The sequence below is a fragment of the Anser anser genome (genome assembly GCF_964211835.1).
Source record: "Anser anser genome assembly, chromosome: 7".
Classification (NCBI taxonomy): Eukaryota; Metazoa; Chordata; class Aves; order Anseriformes; family Anatidae; genus Anser; species Anser anser.
Genome location: NC_139727.1, coordinates 27640854 through 27661735, shown reverse-complemented (window position 1 = coordinate 27661735; position 20882 = coordinate 27640854). Strand labels below are relative to the sequence as shown.

The window sequence follows — 20882 nt, the reverse complement described above, 5'->3', positions numbered from 1 at the left end:
ATCACTAAATCCTGGCCCCCAAACAACGTGCAGCCATCGTGCCTGCAAGCAGCACAGCGACGTGAGCATCGCTCCCCCTCGCTCCTCCGCTCCTGGCATCGCTCTGTACCCCCAGAATTGGGACGGCGGCTCGGTTTCCCGCAGCACCACCAGAAAGCAGAGCTGGGGGGCCGACGGACGCTCACCCCCCCGGGCACTCAGACACGGTGCCCCCGCTGCTGCCCGCGCTCCGGGCTCGGCTGCCCCGGCTGCTCCCAGCTTCTCCCTACTGAAGAATTATGTAGCATGAAGAAGCAGGCTCCACCATCTTGAACTGGCAGTGAACTTTGCTTTCTACATATAAATACAGATAGCAATCACACCCCAATCAGCACACAAGCTTCAGGGCATCATCACGGCAACTCTAACTTTCCCATTACGATAATGTGATTTTCACTCAGTCTATAATATCACCAGCCATGAATAAAACAACTGGCTTTTTCTCTCTCTCCCTTCCCTCTCTTCCCCCCTCCCTGCCTCTCTCCTTCTCTCTCCCCCTCTCTCAGATCACAGTCTTTGCATACTAATGATGGCTGAGCATGGCTTCCAGGGTGCGATCTCTGACGGAGGGGGGAGGCCAGGCTCTGGGTGGATCCTCGGCCCCGCACACATGCCTTCATCCCTCTTTTACCATCCCGGAGATCTGAGACCTGGCCGGACAGACAGACAGTCCATGGCTTCCCCATCTGCATCACACACGCGGAGTGGGGCAGGGACATGCTGCGGCTCACGTGGCTGGGTAAAGGGGGGGTCCTTGTTCCCCCAAACCCCCCAGCCCCTCTCTGGAGCTTCCCCTGTCTCTGCTCCGAGGCTCTGGAGCATGGGAAATGTGCCAAGCTGGGATCAATCCTGCCCTGGGCACCCTGGCAGCTCCCCGCGTGCTCACCCCACTCTGCTGGCCCCAGGGATGCGCAGAGGCCAGGGCAGGGAATCAATCCAGTTAAAAACAACCCCGTTGGAAAATAATAATAAATAATAATAATAATTCCCAGTGGGATCGGGTCCTTGATCCGAGGCACTGCACACAGCGGGGCTGTCCCAGCGCTTCCCAGGGATTTTCCCTCTGAAAAGCAGCCGCTGGTTCCCGGCAGGCTGAGCACCGCCGGGCGTGCTCTGGGGTAAGGGGAGCATCGCTGTGCCCGGTGCTGCGCGCCCCGCTCTGCCTCCAGCCCCAGCAAACGCCCCGTGCCTGTTGTGCAAGCCCCTGGCACCAGCTGGCATGGGGATGGAGCAGAGGGGAGCACTCCCATACACAGGAATGCAAACGATATGTATTGGGTTGGTTTATTTTTTTTTTCCCCTCATTCGTCCTCTGGTAACTGTAAAACCAAGAGAAAAACAGGAGTGTGCATGCTTATACTTTCCAGAACACGCTGATCCAACACGCAGAGCCAAAGCTGGGTGCACACATCCCCTCCCCACTTGGTGTCTGCCACCAAAGTTTTCAGTAAAAGTCTTTTTTTGGGGACACCGATGGCTTGGAGCGCTGTGAGATTGTCCAGCCCTGGCCTCGCCACCCCAGCCAAGCACCGCTCCTTTAACTCCTCTCCACCCAGCTCTCTGGTTCGGGTTGTTATCTCAGGGTGAGTAATTAATTCTCCTGAACATCAGCAGCTGGTCCTGGGTGGGAGCCGTGCTGGGGAGAGCTGCGGCAGAGCAGAGGGCTGCGTTATAAGATGCGAGAACACCTGTCCTTGCCTCTCCTTTTCTCCCTAAAATCTATAAAGTGGGAGAGGGGAGGGCAGTGCCTGGGGTCCTTGCCCAGGGAAGGTGCTGTGGGTGAGAATGCTTCTCCCCTTTTATAAGGTAAAGGGACACATTGAGCAGTAATTGTTGCTGAAATGTCCGTTTTCCTGTTCTGCATTCCTTGCTGTGTTAGGAGAGGATGGCACAGAGCTGCTGGGGGCTTGCAGGATTGTGGGGGCTGCCAGGCAGCCCCGCAGCAGGTGCTCTCTGCCGTGTTCTGGGGTTTGGTGGAGGAGCAGTGGCAGCGTGCTGGTGACATGGGTGCTCCTTGCTGGAGCTGGGCTCTGCTCCCGGGCTGCTGGGGGCAGCAGGTCCCAGTGCAGAGCCCTGGGGAGGCAGTGGGGGGGTTGGGGCTCTCCCCTTCCCAGAAGTTCCCTGGTCTTCTGTGCTTTGTTGTGCACGTGGGGATGGAGCTGCTGGTGCAGTCTGCTGTGGTGGGGCTGCTTCCCTGCTGAAGAGCACTGCAGGGTGACAGTCAAAATACTAGAGTCCTCCAAATGGCCCCAAAGCAGACATGAACAGGAATTAGGACCAGGAATGGGGCAGAATGCTGCCTGGACTATGCCTGGTGTATCACTGGAGCTTTGCAGACAGTGACTGTGGATGTTGTGATTGGAGTTGTGGAAAACAAGTGAGTTGTATTGCTCACCTGCAAGTTTTGAATGCCCATAGGGGAGAAAAAACAAGTCAGGAAAGCAGAGAAGGGAGTGGCAGCATCCTCACTTGGGCTGCAGGGGTGGCAGGCTGCATGGGGCAGGTGCTGCTGCTGCTAACTTTGCCACTGCTCCGCTGCTGCGCTGTGGCTGACCTTGGCAGGGTGTGCGCACCCAAACCTAACCCTGAGCATCCTCAGCCTGAGAGGGGACAGACAGCTGGGGCTGCACCCAGTTTGCTGCTTGCAGCATCGCTGCTGCTGCTCCTGATTCCTTTGCTGGAGAGCTGGAAGGGGAGCTGGGAAGCTTTGTGCCTGCAGCTCATCTCCAGGACAGGAGGAGCCGGGATTTTGTGTGTTACTAAGTCATGCAGCAAAACCTGACGTTGAGCCCTTCTGGGTCAGATATACCAAGGGGTGGCATCGCTCAAAATGAGCCTGGGGCAAGCTGCCTGCAAGCAATCGTGGCTTGCAAGTGTCCTCATATAAACCCAGCTTGTTCCCCTGATAGTGGCAGTCTGCGTGGATTTGGGGTGACTCTTCTCCTGCTGGCTCAGGTGTGAGATGCAGAGGGGCCCTGCTTCAGGCAGCCTGCAAAATGCTCTCTGTGGATGAGAAAAGCTTTCTGGGCTGGTGTACCCCAGAAAATCATGCTGGGGGGAGCCACTCATCCTTTCCCACCCCTGTCAGTGCTCTGGTGCTGGGACGTGGGGTCCTTTGGGGTTCTGGAGCCTGGCAGGGCTCAGTCCTCAGCATCGCAGAGGCTGGAAATGGTTCCCTCCTCTTCCCTGCCATAAAAAGAGGGGCAGAGGTGCTCCAAAAACTGGCAGGCACCTCTGCCCACTGATCCCTCCGTGGAGCTTGCCTTGCACAGCAGGGGACATGTCCCCTGGTGGGTGACAGAGCTGTCTGAAATGGATGGGGCTGTAGCAGAGGTACCTGCCGGCAGGGCTACCTGGGAGATGCTCTTATCTGTCATCTGATTTATCCAGGTTAAAAGGCTGCAATCAGTCACCAAGGTAGATTCATTCCCCAGTAAATAGTGCCCGAGGGCTTCCAGGACCTATTTTACTGCTAAGCACTCTCTTTCCAATGCTTGAATACCTTTGTTCCCAGTGGAGCCGTTGCTGGCTGATATATATATGATATGGGGAGTCCCTGTGACTTTTTTATTTTTGCTCTGCACAGCTCCTGGCCTCGTCTCAGCTGCATTGGACTGCACGATGAATGATCTGTCCAAGGCTTCCTGGCGGCTGGGGGCAAATCCAGGCGAGACGACTCTGGGCTCCAGGAGGGCTGCCTTGGTGAAGCAGGCTCTGCCTGGCGCAGCGAGCGAGGAGAGGTTTGGAGGGGAGATGTGGTGGGGGTGGGCTGGGGGCTGGCTCTGACCCAGCTCTCCTGCCCCTATTGCTGCTGCTGGGGTGCTTTGGGATGGCTCCCAAAAGTAGGGAAGGCAGTGACAATGCCCTGGGGGTGATGCCTGGGTGCCAGTGGTCCCCTGGCTCCCCAGGTGATGCCCACCCAGCTCCCGGAGCTGCCTGCCTCCCACCCCAAAGGCTGGGGGAATGGCTGCATCCTGCCCCCTTCTCCTTCAGGGAGAGCTCAGGAGCCCTTTTCTCCTGCACCTTGTTCCCAGATCCCTTTCAGGCCCTCATCCTGCAAACATCTGAAATTTGACTGCTTTTACTCTTTTTCCTGTTGATACACCTCATGTAGTTCATCATCCCAAATCAGTTTAACTTCCTCCCCCTCTTCCCCATCCCTTCCCATTCCTTCTCCTCCCCCTAACTGGATTTAGAGCGAAGGGCTAATGCAGTATTGCTGCAAAGGGCTAGGCAAGCTTCCCAAAGTGCTTACCTAAGGGGAGAGCACTCCGACTAATAGATGTGCATTAAGGCTCCGCATCCTCATGGTCCTGAGAGCTGGAGGAGAGGGCCAGGAGCCCGGAGCAGAGCTCCAGATCTCGGTATTATTGGCTCTCTGGGTTTTCTGCTGGCATGTCCAGACTAAATGTTTTATAGTTGGACCCTCACCGCTCTCAGATGCACATTTAGGGATGGGTTTCAAATTTAACTTGCCTGTTGGTAACACCTCAGCCTGCTGGATATTATTCCTGGTAAAATAAAGAGATAAAATGGAGAGAAAGTTGGGGCTGTCCTGGCCACAGCGCACAGCCTGGGGAAGGAAAGCTTTACAGAAGCTGGGTTTGGAGAAGCCATGCCATGGTGTCCATGAAACACGGTGTGGCCAGGCTCAGGGGACCCCTGATGGCTGGGTCTGGAGGTGACATCAGGGGACAATTTGTGTTTCTGAGACTCCTGGTTTTGCCAGGGACACAGACCCAGCATGTGCACGCATCCAGCCCCACGTGTGTTTGGCGCGAGCTCTCCAGGTGTTCCCAGACTTCTCTGCCACACGTTTTTTGGAGCCTCCCTTCTGGTACCCGTGGCCTCCTGGCAATCTCACAGGAGGTAAGTGCTGGCTGCCGGGGGGGTGCAGGGGGGGTTGTGTGCCCCTGGTGTGGCTCCCTGCTTAGTAGCAGCTCTATAACAGGAGAGATAGGACACTGGAAGGTGGGTTCAGCTCATCCAGCTTCACTTGTTCTGATGTCAAAGCCTTGTCCGAGTCACCTGAGCTCCTGCTGTCCTCGATGAGCATGCCCCCAAAGAAGCAGTTTGGCCAAATGGAGCCTGAGCATCGGTGCATGAGGAGCCTGCAGGTAGTGGTGGAAGCACAGCTCTGGGTGTCTCCTTCTCCTGTGCTGGCCAAGGGAAAAGAAAAACAACTCCAAAAAAAAATATATAAATAAATAAAAAGTGCAGATATGATGACTGAATTTGGCCTGGCTGCAGGGTGGATTGCAGCCCTCAGAACCACATCCCTAGCTCTCCAGCTCTGAGCTTCAAGTTTTTGAGTACTGGTACCTGGCATGATATACGGAGAAAGCAGAAATCCAATGTATCAAGAAGAGCATCCCCAGGATAGCTGCCTTTGCCAATGTGGGGGCAAGATGGGGGACACAACACCCATTTTTTTATAGGGAAGGGGGTCGCTGCCATCCTGGCTACCCACCATGAAGGGTCTCCTTCCACCGAGCTCATCCTGGTGCTGGGGAGGAGGAACATGGGAGCTCGCTGAGCCGGACACGGCTCCCTCCCTGCCTGGCGGAGGCGCGGGGTCACTCCGTGGTGCTCCCATCAGGGAGGAAGCCTTCCCGCGCCCCGGCAAACCCCTAGTGAAAGACAATCAGGCTCGCTGTCACCGAGCTAATTCCGACGGCATAAAAGCAGTAATGAAATTCACGGCAGGATTAGCCTCTCCATCCAATGGGCCGGCGCCACGGTGACATATCGTGCTTCTTGCCCGAATGTAACACACCATCTAATTTACGTCGTGTAGCGAGCGGGAATGAAATGTTCATAAAGAATTGCTGAATCTTGTCACCTTAACTGCGGCCCCGGGCTCTGAGGCATCTGTCAGGGAGAGGAGAGCGGAGAAGGAGGCTCCTGCCTCGCAAAGCTGTGGCCGGGGCTTTGGGAAAGGGGCGATGGCTGCATCAATCTTCTGGGTCTGCGTGGCGGAGACGCAGCGCGTGGGGACGAGGGATTCGGGATGGAGGCAGCCAGGCTGCAGGATGGGGCTGTGCACATGTACGTGTGGTGCTGGGTCGGGGCTGTCGGACTGTCTCCCCCACAACCATGTGCCTGGGATGCAGGAGAAGGGACCTGTGGGGTGGGAGTCAGCATTCCTGGAGAGCCCAGTGCTGGCAGCAAGGTGCACGTTCCCTATTTCCATGCTGCACCCTACGCAGGCGCACCCTGGTCACAACCCCGTGTATTCACCCGTCTCAGGAGGTGTGAGTGTCTGTGAGCATCCCTTCTGCTGTGGCTCGGCAGCCAGCCCTGTTCCCCCCCGCTCCCCTCCCCAAATGTTTATTTGCAGTTAATTTTCATGGATCCTAATGGCTCGGATCCTGCTAGGGGGGAATCACGCTTGCCTCTTCAGTCAGAAAGTTTGCAGAAAAAATAGCCCTTTCCTGTTGTGTTTGGAGTAATAGCGTCTTGGTGTCCGGAGGGGAGTTGGCAAGGAAACAGGGAAGTTTATTAAGAGTAAGAGATTAAATTCCACCGGGTTTAATTGGAAGTGCTTGAGCAAGCAGGGGAGGGAGCCGGCCGGTCCAGGCACCCAAAAGCAGCGCTCTCCCGGGGGGGCTGGCTGCTCCCGGGGCTTTGCCAGCCCCTTCTCTGCTGGGGATGCTGCGAGCTCTGGCTGGTTTGCTTCTTTGGGGTGCCCTGGCACCCCAGCCTCATCTTCCTCCTCCATCTTCAGGTAGGCTCCCACAAGGGCTCTGGAAATGCTGGGACATGGGTGTGAAGCAGCTGGGATAAGGTGGGATTTGGGGCTGTGTGTTGTTTTGGAAGCTGGTTCAGTGCATGGTGCGTGCAAGTGGGACTCGGGTCCTGTCCCTCCCGTGCTGACCCATGTCATGAAAATGTGGGTTGTGCCCTTGGGCAAGGACAGCACAGCCCTGGATGAGGTATGGGTAGGTAACATGCAGCTGGGGTACATTTTGGGAGAATTACCTAAATCTAAGAGGCCTGTTCCCATCTCCTGTTTCAAAGGGAATGGGAAGCAAATCTGCTTCTGGATGCCAATCCCCACATTGTCCTTCAGGTCACAGAAAAGTCTCCAAGGCAGATTCCCATGGATGAAACCATCCCTCCACCACAGGATGGTCCAGGTGCTGCCCATGGGATGAGCCGCAGCACTTTTGTGCCTTCCCAGCACTGATATGGGTGTGCAGGGTGATATGGAAAGGTGCCTTTGTGGCTGCAAAATGAGCAGAGTGCCAAAACACCGCTGCCCTCCCTGCATGCCCTTCTCCTGTCCCACGTGGAGCTGAGAGGTGTCAAACACTTTGCTCGTGAAGGTGGACGGTGGCTCACGGAGATGTTTGGTTCACCTTCCATTCAGCTGAAAACAAAAGTTCCAAATTAAAGAGCAATAAATAATTTATTACTTTATTTACTGTAATTCAAAAAATTGCTTCCCCCCCCAAATCAAGATATATTGCTTCAAATTAAATGTTTCATTAAATCTGAAATTAAACTTTTGGGGGCTGGGGAAAGGAAGACTTTTTAATTTGGCCGAAACCCTGAAAACTGCCTTTTCCCATTGCTTTAATTACAAACTCTGGAACAAAAGTGACAAACTTTACAAAGTGCAGTTGTGCTGGTTTGGTCTCTGCTCCCACTGCTTGGAGACCAGTGGTTTTTTTCTCTTTTTGGGCTCCGCAAGGCAAGGGTGGCACAGAGGTGTAGACTTGGAGCTGCAGTTCCAGAAGGAGCACGTCTCTAACCCAACCCAAACCTCACAGGACTGTGCTTTAATCGAAGCACTGTGTGGCTCTTGGCCTCTGCATAGTTGTGTTTCTTCACAAATTCATGGGCAAAATTGCCAGAGCAGCTGGCTGTGCTCCAGCTATCACCTCTGAGATGAAAAGTGGGAGTTTCCAAGGCATGAGTCTTCCCAGCTTTGTCCCACTTTGTGTAACACACTGCTCTTTTGTTTTACATACTTTTTTTTTTAACTTGCTTTCTCTTGGCTGATGCCCTATGGTGGGATTTCATCTGTATGCTCTATCCTGGTCTACTGGTGTAACTTCATCTCTGTCATCTTGTGGTCTTCTCCATGTGGAGGTTTTCTGCAGGTTCTCCCTGGTACGATGGTCAGTGGGACCTGCCTTGGGCAGGTGGAAGTCCATGCAGACAAACCAATGGGTTTGCTAGCTTTCTGGGCAGAATGATCTGCGTTGTTCTTATTGCAGCTATCAGGGCTGAATCTACAACAAGGTGGGATCTCTTTTCCCTCCAGCTGTCCAAGAAAACCCAAGCTCTGGGCTGAGGACAAGCCGAAGAGCTGCAGGTCCTCTGAGGTGATGCGGGAGAAATGTTCTCCCTCATCAGAAGCATCCCCGGGCAGCTTTGAATGGCAAAGCAGAAGAGCCAGCTGGGCATGGGTGCGTCCTTCCCTGGTGCCCTCTATTCCCATGGGTGCGGTGTTCCTGCTTTCAGCACGTCCTTCACTTCTGATGCTATCCGCCACAGGTTTGCAAAGCCGGGGCTGTGGTCATCTTTCAGAGGTGTGTTAGCACAGGAGTGTTTGGGATATCTGGTGGTGTCCAAAGGAGGGAGATCATCTTCTGGTGTCCATCCTGGGCTGCTCTGAGCAGGGCTGGTGGGAGCCAGGGAAGATGCAAGGCTGAGTTCTGCACTTTTTATTGGCTTTAGAAGGATGCCACGAGGAAAACCTCTCCTGTGAAGGGTGTTCTTGCCTTCAAGAGTTTCCTAGCAAGTTTGCTTTTGCAGATTGTCCTTCAGGTGCTGAATGGCTGGGATATGCCCCCTGGGGAAGACAGCACACGAGGGGTGGGAGCTGGCTCCGTGGTCCGGATCCCAACCTGAATGATGCTGGAGAAGAGACCTCAGAACCACTGTCAGCACCTGCACCACAGGTCAGTTGGGACTTGTCGGGTCCCTGTCAGGTCCCTTTTGGACCCGTGAATTGTGACACCTCTCCTGAGCCCTCTGAGGCACGGGGAAAGCAATAATCACCACAGCAAGTGGGCATTCACCAGGAAAACTCTTACGTACTTAGTATGTAAGTCAAGAGTATTTACAGGAGATCTTGCTGCCTGTAACTTAAAGCTTTAGCGAAACAAATTGGAATTGCCTTCTGGAGGCCATTGTTATAAATTACAGCCCCAACATCTGTCCACATCTGCAACGTCTAGACAGCCCGTCGCGGGGAGGGGAGCGGGTGGGGGGCTGCGAGCGCAGCGGGGAGGGGGGCACAGGGTGGTGCTGGGGCTGTGCTGGGCACCCACCCTGTGCTGTCCCCTTGCCTTAAAGCACAGCCAGGTCTGCCCCAGCCACGAGGGACATCCAGAGCATCCGTGCTCGGGGCGGGAGCCATGCCTGCCTTCCCCCCACCGCAGCCTGCGGCTTGACACCAGCAACAAATTTGGCCTTTGGAAGCCTCGACCGCCGTGGCCTTATTTATTGCACGTTGGAGGATGCGAGGGGAGGCAGCGCCTCCAGGCAGCCTTCTTCTGTCTTCCCCGGGCCCCTGTGCAGTGCTTGCGATAAAGAGGCCGGGCCCGTCAGCTGAACGATTGTATTTTTTTTACAGTTCCTAGCGCAAACCTTCTCATTTATATGTAAAGTAGCCATTAGTCATAGCTCTGTTCCCTCACACTGCCTGATGTACAATCACATTTTGCAGTGGATGAATCTTTCCACACAGCTGCTCTGCTATGAATAATCCGTTGCCGGGCCCATAAATCAGAAAAAAATCATGCACCTCCTTTGCCTGATCCTTACACAAAGTCATATATTTTACATGAGGACAAGCTAAATATTCATGAGGCTTTCAAAAGCTTTTCTGACTGCGAGGTACTTGCTGGGGTGGGTTTTGTTCGGTTGGGTCAGGTTTGGTGGTTTGGGTTTGTTTTTCAACCTCGTAAAAAGAAATCTTCCTTCCCCCCCTCTTCCCCATTAGCTGGGCAGTGGTGCTGAGCCCCCAGCGCTGCTCCTCCTGTGTTCTTGCCTTTGCCAAGGACCTGATGACTTCGTCGTTGCTGCCATCCCAAGGACAGGCTGCCAGAAGATGCTGCAGGCACCGGAGGATGCATCCCAGAAGCGTGGGGGTGGCCTGTTGCTGAGGTCCTGTTCGAGAACAACACTGTTGCACTGATTTCTTTCCATCTGTATTTTAAAACCAAGCACCCACAGAGTCTAGGGAGAGGGCTGGGACTGGGGTTTCTGCATCTCCTGCTTCTCGGTGGCAAAGCAAATCCAGGGGGAGAACCAGTGATGTGCAGCCCAAGTGGTAAGATGGGAAATCCCTGCTCAGCATCCCAAAATCCCAGGTTTGGCTTTCCTGAGAAGTCCCACTCCTCTGCCGTAGCTATCCAGAGTCCCCAGTGGTAGCAGCGGTGCTATGGGAGCAGGGAAGGCTCAACCCTGGGAGAGGGTGTAGGCCAAGAGACCCTGGCAGTGTGAAGACGTGAGGTTTTTCACCTGGTATCTGTGAAATCAGCACTGAGAAGGACCAGGCTCATCCTGTCCTCCTGTGCACTGAGGAGCAGTTCCCACCCCCCCTCGCAGCAGCTCTGCGATTTTTCTGATCACAAGGAAAGCCAGTTTGGCTTGCCAACAAAGAAATGCTTAGTTTGTACGTCCTGATTATCATTCTTCTGTCACTGTAGTGAATTAAAACAGTTCACTGTGCTAGCAAATGAGCATCGGAGCTGGCAGAGGATGAAAGGTGGAAGCATGTGGCTGGGCAGGGGGAGGAGAGGGGATGCAGCCCCCTTCCAGCAGTGTGAGGTGTAAATTCAGCTGAACCTGTACTGTCAATCCACGGCCTGGCTGCTCTGAGGACAAGACTCCCTCTCCAGCCAGCGCAGAGCAACCACGCTGTGTGCGTGGCCATCTACTATCTCCTCTACACATCTCCTTAGTACCAGCTAATGGGTGTTGCCCTATTTTAGCTGTATAGGGACTATAATTCATTCTGCAAGGTCTTGGGCTCTCTTCTTTTCCTCTTGCACAAACAACTGGCTGTGCCCCTTAGCCCTAAAAAAGCTCCTTTGCTCACAGGCTGCAGCAAAGCTTCCTGACCCCTGATTTCCCCAGGCCACTGCCAACAGAGGGATCTCTGTGAGAAGCACAGGTGAGCGTGGGATGGAGAGGCTGAGCTGGACCACAGGGACTCTTGACCACCCTGCTGTCCGGGTGGGGGTATCCTGCCTCCTCTCACGAGCTCTTATGCCGCTGAGCGCTGTCTGCATGCTCAGCGCTGTGCAGCACACCGCAGTGACGGCTGCCGCCGCTGCAAAGATCCTGCAGGACAAAGGGAACAACAAAAGGTTCCTGCACCAGCGCTTTCCCCTCTTTTCTCTTTCCTTCCCTTTTGCCGCAACTTGGAAAGAGCGAAGTCGAGGGACTGCCAAAGCAGAGGAAAACAAGGCCAAGCGCACACAGATGGTGAGCCCACAAATTTAATTTAAAATCATCCTTTATTATTCAAAATATTAAAATTCAGGCAATAATGCCCAAAGGAACTGCACTGATTAAAGTTCCCTAATGTTTCATGGCCAAATCTTGCTGCTTCTTCCAAGGGTCACTGGGACAAGAAGTGAAACCCCTCTGGAGTGCAGAGAGAGGCAGGGCTGTACCTGCTGTAGATCGTTTACCCAAACAGTTACTTACTGACCCAATCAGCTTCACTTAAAGCAAAGCACCAGCTGTTCCTTACCCAATTAATGATTGCCACAGCAAATTAACATGGCGTTACACCAGGCGTGGATGTGGTCCGCAGAGTCCAGAATGCACAGAGCAATATGCTATTGCAAAAATAATCACAGTAATATCTTTACTGTTAGGTAGCATCCTTCATCTGGAAGGATCGCAAGCTCCCTGTGCACTATATGGCTCACTTCGTGCAACGTGCTCTGCAGTGAGGGTGCGGAGGGCAGGAAGGAGGGTACCTGGGGTACGTGGTTGCTGTTTCAAGGCAGAATAAGAGGAACAGCCAGGGCAGCTCTACTGTGTTAGAGGCAGCATTGACCACACACGCCCAGGTCTTGGTTCCTGCAATCCAAACAAATTGTTATTTCATTGGTTGTAAATCTGCTGGACTCAAAATGTACCTTGACCACGCACCACGGACCTCTTTGATGCCTCTCCCCTGTTGTGTGATGTGACTGTTTGATAGCACAGGGCTGCTGCAGAGATTTTTGGGCCCTGGTCAGGGTCACAGTTCAGTGTCAGAGCCGGTCTGCTCTGGGACGTGGCAGATGTGGCAAGCACAGAGCCAGATGGCCAGCTGCAGTGAGCACCCCTGGGTGGGAAGAGGCCACAATGCTGGGCTGCAGATGTGGGAAAGCCAAGCATTGCCTCCCTGCTGAGCATCCCCAGGTCAAGTGCTGCCTCTACAATTCCTTCCTTGGTCCCTCTGTGCTGTGGGACGCACACACAGGCTGCCCCTCGCCCTGTCCCTCTGTGGTGGTTCTGCATCATGGGAGCCCAACAGCAGCAGAGCAGAATAACTGAGCCAGTCTCTTCTTCCATCAAAGTCCAGTTTACACAAAGGTTAAGTCTAGTTCCTAAATACTCATCACAGTTTTGGCTCTGCTATGAGCCTGTGCCTTTTATGACCCAGACACATTAACCCCCTTTAAGTTACAGTCCAGATAGATCAATCAGCCTAGAGGGCTTTGGGACAAAGGTATCTGGTGTTGAAGCATTAAACTTTCCAATTTTCCCACAATTAAGCCACCATCAAATATTATTGACAAATAAAGCATGCCATCAAAGCCCCGAGCTGCCGCCTTGCTGCAGAGGGGATCTGCTCGCATCCCAGCCCACTGCAGGGTGCCCACAGAGAGGAGGCAGGAGAATTGTGCCCTCAGCACCGGCGGCCCCCGGTTGCCTGCGATTCTGTTACAGGAGCCGTCCCTTTGTAATTATAAGACTCCCTCATTATAATTACTGTTATTTATATAATTGTGGCAAGTGTTTTCAGCTCTGTCAGCAGTCTGGAAGATGCCCAGGCCTATTACAGCCAAGCATTTCAGGCGTTTCACTGCTGAGAGTCTGGGCTCAAAGTATGATGACCAACAGCGTGGCTGGGACAGGCCAAGAATAGCTGCCCATGTCCTGGTGACCTGAAAGCTTTCTCTGGAAGATTTCTATGCCTTGGGACTTCAGAGGGAGGACATAAGGTTACCCTGCCTCTGTCTCTCAAGCCACTCTTCTGGGAACACAGCTCATCCGGCAGCGCGGCCCAGCCCCGGGTGAGCTCATGTTCCCTTGTCACCTCTGAGGGGGAATTTGCTGGAGGACACGCTCCTGGCAGTGGGTCACAAGGCACCACCCAGGTCAGGCGTCCCTGCAAGGAATGCAGTAATGGGCATATTCTCTGCATCGTGCTCTCTCTGATTATCTTGCTTTAAAATCTGGAGGAGATGCGGGGTGTTTAGAGAAAATGAGGGGCAGGGCTGGCGCAGAGGAGATGCTGGCACCATACCTGCAGCTTGAAGCTTCACTTTATCGGTTAAACACAGGGACAGAGAGAATGGGCTTAAGTTGCATGTTGGCAAGTAAGGGCTGGTGTTTGTTCCTGGCTCCTTTGCATCTAAATTGGAAGAAATTCAGGATAACCCACTTAATGTACAAAGTTGTATATATAAATGCAGCAAGGAAAAGTGTCTGAGTGTTTCCCTGGATCACAATCTGCATAGGAATCAGTGTTATGCTTGCCATAGAGAAAGGCAAATTTTATCAGGTTCTTACAAATAGTGCTGAAGGTAGAGGAGGTAGTTCCTCTCTGCTCCTCCATGTGAAGTGGCTTCAGCTTTTGGGCAGACTGTAAGAAATGTAGGCAAATTGGAAAGAGATTAGACAAAATTAACAAAACTGAGAGGATTAGAAGCAGTGGCTGCCAAAGAGCGAGCCGCTCTCGTTTGGTGTGCTCCAGAGGAGATTAAAGAGGGCCGGGGGGGTCTGACAAACACCCTCCTGCCTACGTGCAGCTGTTCCCAAAGGGCTGCCGGTCGATTCCTTTTTGTTTGTTTGTTTACTGCTTGACACAGCAAGGGGAATTTGATGGGGATGTAAGTCTCCCCAGGTCACGCTGCACTGCCGAGGAGCAACGATGGCGTCCTTGGCCCAACGTTCTACCCGTGTTCAAGTCACCGAGTGTTTTTGGTGTTGGTTTGACGCGTGCACAGGACTAATTGCAGGTGGTGTGTGGGGCTGCGTTAATAGGATTTGACTCCCCCAGGCGTGGGGAACCTGTGTGTGGGCACCCATCATTATCCACACGTAGGGCACTAATTGGAAACAGGGCATGGCCATGACATGGGGGGCCGTGGGGCGATTTTGGGCTGGAAACGGTCCAAATGTCCCCAAAGAACGGCCCCCTCTGGGGGCCTCCTCTCAGCCCTTGCCCTCAAGTTACACCGTCACCCCCCTCCCCGCACTACAACTCCCATCATCCCTTCCTTCCACCGGCAGCGCACGCTCCAGCCGGCTCCCGGCGTGCCCCCCTCCGAAATGCCCTCTGGGCTTTGTAGTTCCCACCCCGTCTCAACCCCTTGCCGGCAGAGCGGCCGGGGACTCCATTTCCCGTGGGCCCACGGGAGGCGCATGAGCCGTGAGGGCGGACGGGGAGGGGGGGGGAGGCCGAGGCGGAGGGGCGGGGGGGCAGCGCAGGTTCCTGTGTGCGCTGGCTGCGGCCTGGCACCGGGAGGAGGAGGGGGCGGCGGCGGCGGGGCCGGGCCTGGCGGAGGACTATGGACCCGGCCGAGGCCGTGCTGCAGGAGAAGGCCCTCAAGTTCATGGTGAGGGGCTGGGGGGCGCGGGGGGGCACCTGGGTGCGTGTGGGGGGGGCTGCGGGTGAGGGGAAGGGGGGAGAGGGGCAGGGGGTGAGGGGGGTGCTGGGCCGGGGGGCGGCCAGCGGGGCCCTGAGGGATCTGGGGGGGGGGTGTCCCCGTGTGGTGCCTTGTTGGGGTTGGGGGGGGGTTGGGGGGCTGTAGGGGGAGGGGGTGTGGGGCTATGGGGGGGGGGGTTGTGGGGCTATGGGGGGGGTGTGGGGCTGGGGGGGATTGTGGGGCTGGGGGGGGGGTTGTGGGGTTTTTCCTCTTGGTGTGGGTGCTCCAGGCTGCGCTTCTGTGCCGCACGCCGTCCCCCCGCAGTTTTACTTTGCGTTTCCCTGCTCTGAGAGCCCTAAGCACCGAGCCGCAAATTTATCTTCCGCCTGCTGCCTGTCGTTGGTAGCCACCGTGAGCGGCCAAGGTCTGTGGGCTGGCCTTTGGCCTTGGGGGTGCCAGCATCCACGCTGCTCCTCAGACGTGCCTACTTAACTTAGATTTGAGGCCTGATACGCTTAAAGTCTACTTTAATTCATTTTTTCTTTATTGTTGGTATTCCTAAACCATTTGGCTAGGAACACGAGATTTAGAAATGAAATCAAACTGGTGCCAACTGAACTGCATGTAAATTTCGGGTGCCCCACACTGTTCTTTCCCTAAGGATATCATTGGAGTGGCTGGCAATGCTTGCTAGAAGTTTGTTTCGGATTAGTGCTTCCAGTTGTACAGAATTAAATCCAAGCTCATCAAGAAGAAGCGATTCTGTTAAACCTCCAGCACGTATGCCCAGAATGAAACTGAGGAAACGCTCGCTGCAAATTTTGGTTTTTAGTTGTGCTTCGCAATGCTTGTTTGGCTTCTGCTTTTTTAATCCTGTAGAACTTGTTTCTCCTGAGACTTCTTGACCCTTTTGCTAATAGTCTTGAAGTCTGTCAGATTTATAGAGCCTCAGCTCAGTGAAGTGAGAAAATGCTATGGATACCTAAATGGGCAGGGTAGCAATTAGTAATAATAACCCACCCTTGTTGGTGTGCGATTGGCCAAAGGAGTGTCCCGGATCCTGTTGCGCTTGTGTTTGGCCAAGCTTGGTAATTACAACCTGCAGCGAGATAGCGAGTTTCATATCCTGAAAAGTTTCTGCAGAAGTTTCTGCCTTCTGCCAACAACATTGCGAGCATGTTGCCCTGATGTCTCTTGGGCTACTTTTTTCACCCTCTGAGCTACGATTCCCAGCCTAAGGCCTTAGTCCAGGCATTTGAGATCTTCAGCAGGTACCAGGCCCTATCTCATGGGATTCCCTGTCTGTCTTGCAGCTGGCTGCGCTCCGCCTGCACAATAGAGCTCCCTGACACTAGGGAGAGACCTGAGCGTGAGAGAGAGCTGCTCTTACAGAAGCTGCATCTGTTAAGAGCTCCAGATAAAGGGAAGAATTAGCAAGGATCAGGCTGCACTGGGAACTAAAAGCTAAAACAAGTTCCTTAATGTTTTATTAAAATACGCCTCGAATGCAAAATGCATGTAAAAAGTGCAATGGAAGATGGAGCTTCCTTCTATCCCCACTGAACTTTTAAGGTATTTTTTTTACCGGCGACGGAAGAGTGAGAAAGGCTTTTGTTAACACCTCTCAGGCTTTTGCTTTAGTAAATATCCATCTAGTACACGTCTCATTTTAATTACGTTGATGAAGAAGTGTGTTTGTCAGACTTGGTGAGGCCTTTCAGTGTTCTCCTTGCCGTACGTGGGGGTGTGGCGCAGGCAGGTTGCTCTGATAAGTGAGATCCTATCAGCGGTAAATACCAGCTCGGCTCTGCGAGAAAGCCTCTTGTTGTGTCTGCCTCGCAGCGGTAATGGCAGGGGCACAATTAGCTGCGTGGAGGTAGCAGGTCTTCGCAGCTAATGCTGAATCATTCGCAGAGAATTATCCGACTGCGTGATGCGCTTCATGCTCTGCTTCCTCACCAGGTGGTTGCAGCTCGGGTTGAGGTGGGTTTTGCTGTTAATTACCGAGTTTTCCCTGAGAGTTTCCTAACCGCTAAGGTGCTACCCGTGTCATCCTGGGGAAATATTCAAATCTCTTTTGTAGGCGTGAGGCCTATTGTCTTTCCAGTTTCTCGCTTTGTTTTTTGGTCTGGATTTCTGCTAGGTTTCATTTCATGTTGAAAACCAGCCCTGTAGGTGGTGTTATTTTTGGGCTCCTCTAGCAAATATTACTTTTTCTACTTAAAAATGTCAGTACCTAATTTTTGGCAGTGCCTTTGAGCATTTCTCCTGAGTCACAAGGTATCAGGCAAGACAGACCTGGTGATTCAATTTTTCTTTTAATGTCCAACGCTAATGGAAAAATGCCACATGGAAACTTCATCCAAGTATCTATATTTGATGCCTTGAAAGACAAACTTGACTGTGTCTTTCCTGTGTGCTTGTGTGTGTAACCTTTTTGACGAGACTAAAAGAAGGCCTTGTTCTTCCTGGCTGGTATTGGCTTGCTTACTGGCCAGTGAAGTAATAATATTGCAGTTAGCTAATAGCTGCTACCGGCTCTCCAGTTGTGTGTTCAGCTATAATATATATAACCTCATGCTTTCAGCTTTAGGTTATTCATTTAACTTCATCTGCCTGCTCTGTTTGCCTCTGTGTTTCAAGGAGGTCTAACTTATTTCTGATACTAAGCTGCTGTGTGTTAGCATTATGCAATGCTACGCTGCTGCTCACCAGGGATGACTGTAGCTGCTGGTGAATGAGTGTTTTCTGTCACGCAGTCCGCATGCCATCTTTCAGAGCTTCTTTTGAGTGAAAGCCAGCTTATAGATTTAAAATACGATATTATGAATTACATAGTCCACTGTTCTGCAACTGCACCAAGGATTTTACTGGAGTGGGATCTGTCTCACTTCATCTCGGTGCCTTTTCACGTTCCTAAAACATTATAGAGAAAAAACTACACTGTTCGTAAAGTGCAGCGTTTAAGAGAGTGATACACAAGATAAAAGGAGAGACAGATATGCCCATTACTTTAAAAACAAAAAAAAAGCCCTACAACATCAACAAAAACATGCCTTACAGAGCTCTTTTTTTATTCTTCCAAGAATATGGGATTTCTGTTCTCATAACCATTTACAGAAGTGCTAGGAATGAGGTGCTCAATAAGTAACTTCCATATTTGAATGAAGCGCTTAAAACTGTAGATACAGTATTTAAAGCCTGAGTGCAATAGGCTCAACTGAGACTTTGATTAAATGTCATATAAAGTAAACTACATATGCCTGCATAGAATAGTAGATATTTTTTCAAAGTAGCTTCAAATGGTTCTGTTAAGTGTACGAATGTTCTGATGATTATCTTTTTAATTAAAATGAGAAATCTTTGTTTAAAGTGGCATTCTTTTTTACGGCCTGTTACAGTCTCTGTAACAATCATTTCTTAAGTCTGAACGTTTTTAATTCCAGGAATCCATTTATATAAAACTATGTTTAGACTTAATTAAGGAACGATTCTTACAAAGCTTGTAAATAGCCAGGAAAAAAGGGACAGAAAATAAAACTGACATTCACACTTAACGGAATGATTGTTATAAGGTATGTAATATGCTATAAAAATACAATAAAGCCCTTTTTATAAGAGTTCATATTTTTTGTTCCTCATTTTGAAAGGTATTTAAGAAAAATATCAAGGCTCTATGAAGCAACATCTGTTTTCTTGAATGGACTAGTGACAACTTCAGCTGTGTTTAATTAGCAGTGCTTGGAGCTGTACCTGACCAGTGTGGGATCCTAGCTAGGATGGTTTGTCAAGCAATAACCTGCTATTTAATGCAGTTTCACTTTCTCAGTTTTTCTGAATGAACCAATTTGCAATACTTCATTTAATATCTTGCCTTGTAAATAGGAAGATGTTGATAATAGTGTTCTTCGTGAGGCTCTTTTTCCACTTCACCCCTGTTAGTGTTTTCCTTTTATTTCTGGGCAATGTGACTCTAGGAGGTCCTGATATTGCCTTCCAGTGTCACGGAAGAAGCAAAATCAGTTTTTTTTTTTTTTTTTTAAGATGCATCTGTTCATTTTCTTTTTCTCTGTGAGAAAGCCCTTAAGTTCCTTAATTTTGGTATTACAATGCTTGCAGGAGCTTCTGCCTAACTGGACGACAACACAGTAAGGAATAGTAAGTGTAGTTGGAGGCTGAAAGGTAACAGACTTGGAATCCCTGGTTTATTTTTTCCTTCTCTTTTTATTCATATATATATAAATATTTATATATATACATACACACAAAACAGATAGACAAAAGCTTATACTTTCAAGAGGTTCCATTTGTACTGAACTCTGTTGATTTATGGCATCAGTAGGACTCAGATTTTAAAGACCTAGGACTTGTTAGCTATTGTTTTAAAACCGCTTTAAGAATCTTACCATCTTCCTAGTAGCATATTTGCATTGTGGTAACTTTGGCAGAGAATCCTGAGCACCCAAAGCAAGGGTGGCGTGAAGGCAATGAGAGTAATTTGGTAAAATAGCTGGGATAGCAGAGAGTTACTTCCTAAATATGGGGTTTTAAATCCTGCTTGAGTATTGAATATATACTTAGTCGTTTTCTCCAATAGACCTGAAATAACATTTGTTTAGTTTGAGGATTTGTTGGAACTAGTGTGTTGTAAGGAAGACATTGATTTCTTTTCTTCTGCCCCAAACTCTTTGTGCTGTAGGTTTTTCTGCACTCGGGGTAGGCCTTTGGTACTTGGCTAACTTTACCCTTGCTTCTCTGGTAATGTTTCAGTTCAGCCACTTTGCTCCATTAAATGTGTGCAATTAGAAAAGCAAATGGCAAATTTGCTATCGCATCACTGAAGTATTTAGTTTCATAGACTTAAAAAGCAGAATTTGTTGCACCGTGCTCTTTGCACTATTATATATACTATAAACATCAGAGAGAATAGGCTGACCTTAATATTTGCTTCTCAGACTAAATCGCCGCCTTGCAGCAGTTATTTCCCACTGAATAAAAAGTTTAATTTCACGCCCTGATTAGTACTAGTATGTGCAGGTGGATATTTATTTTATGCAGCTAAACTAATCTGCCTTGGCAAATTATTTGCCAGTCAGCAGAGCTATAATTCCTCATGAGTATTTGGTACTAAATTATCATTCTCATTAGTGAGATAAAGCAGCCTGTTCTAGCCACAGAGTTTGGTTAGGCAAAGGTTTTCCCAAATAATCTTTAGAAGGTACAAAATATGTGCAGTGGCCTCAACACTTCTGATAGTCTGTAGTGGTTTGGGAGATGGCAAGATGTAATGAGGATTTCCAAAGAAGAAAATAAAATTATTCTGTAGTCTCCAGAGGTAAGGTAGGGAATATGCCGTGTTTGGAGATTGCCTCTTCAAGAGGTGATCTTTAATGAGAGAGGAGGGGAGGAAACAAACCCAACCCAACAGAACCTGATCAGAGCATTTCCAGTGGCCAAACAAGTTCTGATCTCTGGGCAGTAAGTGAGATGAAAAGGTAAAGTTACCCAGTGTTTTCCCTTTGTTTGTTTTCAGTGTGAGCACTCACTGAGCTAGGGGAAAGTGATTTGAGACTAGAAATTAAATGGCAGGAGAAGCTTCATGTTCTAATCTGATTTAAAATTCACTTCAAGCTATAAAAACATTTAAAGTGGAGAGGAGAAAGTGTTTGCTGTGGTACAAATGCTGACTGGGTATCTTGTCAAGTGGATGTGCTCATCCACTTTTTTTTTCATTTTACTCTGCTGGTAGTTGTTTGTACCATAAAGCTTGTTAATGAAAAGGCCTTTTATTACAGGGAAAGTCAGTTACACCTGAAAATTATGAAATTTCACTGAATTGAGTGATGGGATTCCACTGACTTTTGTCATCTGAATAGAGGGATGCGTTTTGTGGCATATTCATTTTCTGAGTGATCATTACAACAGCATTTAAAGTATGAATGACCACATGTACAACCAGCAAGCTGAGCCACTTGATTTTATTTTATAAAAGTTGTCATACTAAAT

The 20882-nt window shown here is 50.7% G+C and overlaps 1 protein-coding gene and 1 long non-coding RNA gene across 23 annotated transcripts in view; both read left to right on the top strand.

Annotated features, from left to right (window-relative positions):
* Positions 1-1701: 1701 nt before the first annotated feature.
* LOC310902767 lies at positions 1702-12294 on the top strand. 9 transcript variants are annotated; one of them, XR_014586987.1, is made up of 9 exons: positions 1706-1845; positions 3626-3779; positions 4769-4908; positions 5053-6087; positions 8312-8456; positions 8806-8951; positions 9998-10161; positions 11101-11173; positions 11432-12294. It is a non-coding gene; the product is annotated as an uncharacterized lncRNA (long non-coding RNA). The 9 variants fall into 9 exon arrangements; XR_014586982.1 differs by having other exon boundaries at positions 1702-1845; positions 9998-11173; XR_014586985.1 differs by having other exon boundaries at positions 10056-10161; positions 11101-12294.
* A 2382-nt stretch (positions 12295-14676) lies between these two features.
* BTRC (beta-transducin repeat containing E3 ubiquitin protein ligase) overlaps positions 14677-20882 on the top strand; it is a 119048-nt gene continuing 112842 nt past the window's right edge. For 2 of the 14 annotated variants that reach the window (XM_083844792.1, XM_083844800.1), the window contains exon 1: positions 14710-14846. Coding sequence is in view for 6 of the 14 variants with exons in the window: in XM_083844793.1 (XP_083700919.1) it covers positions 14799-14846 (48 nt within the window). In the remaining 8 variants the exon portion in view is untranslated. Of the gene's footprint in view, positions 14847-20882 lie in introns of all 14 variants that reach the window. The other 12 variants (XM_083844797.1, XM_083844789.1, XM_083844796.1 and 9 more) reach the window with 10 other exon arrangements.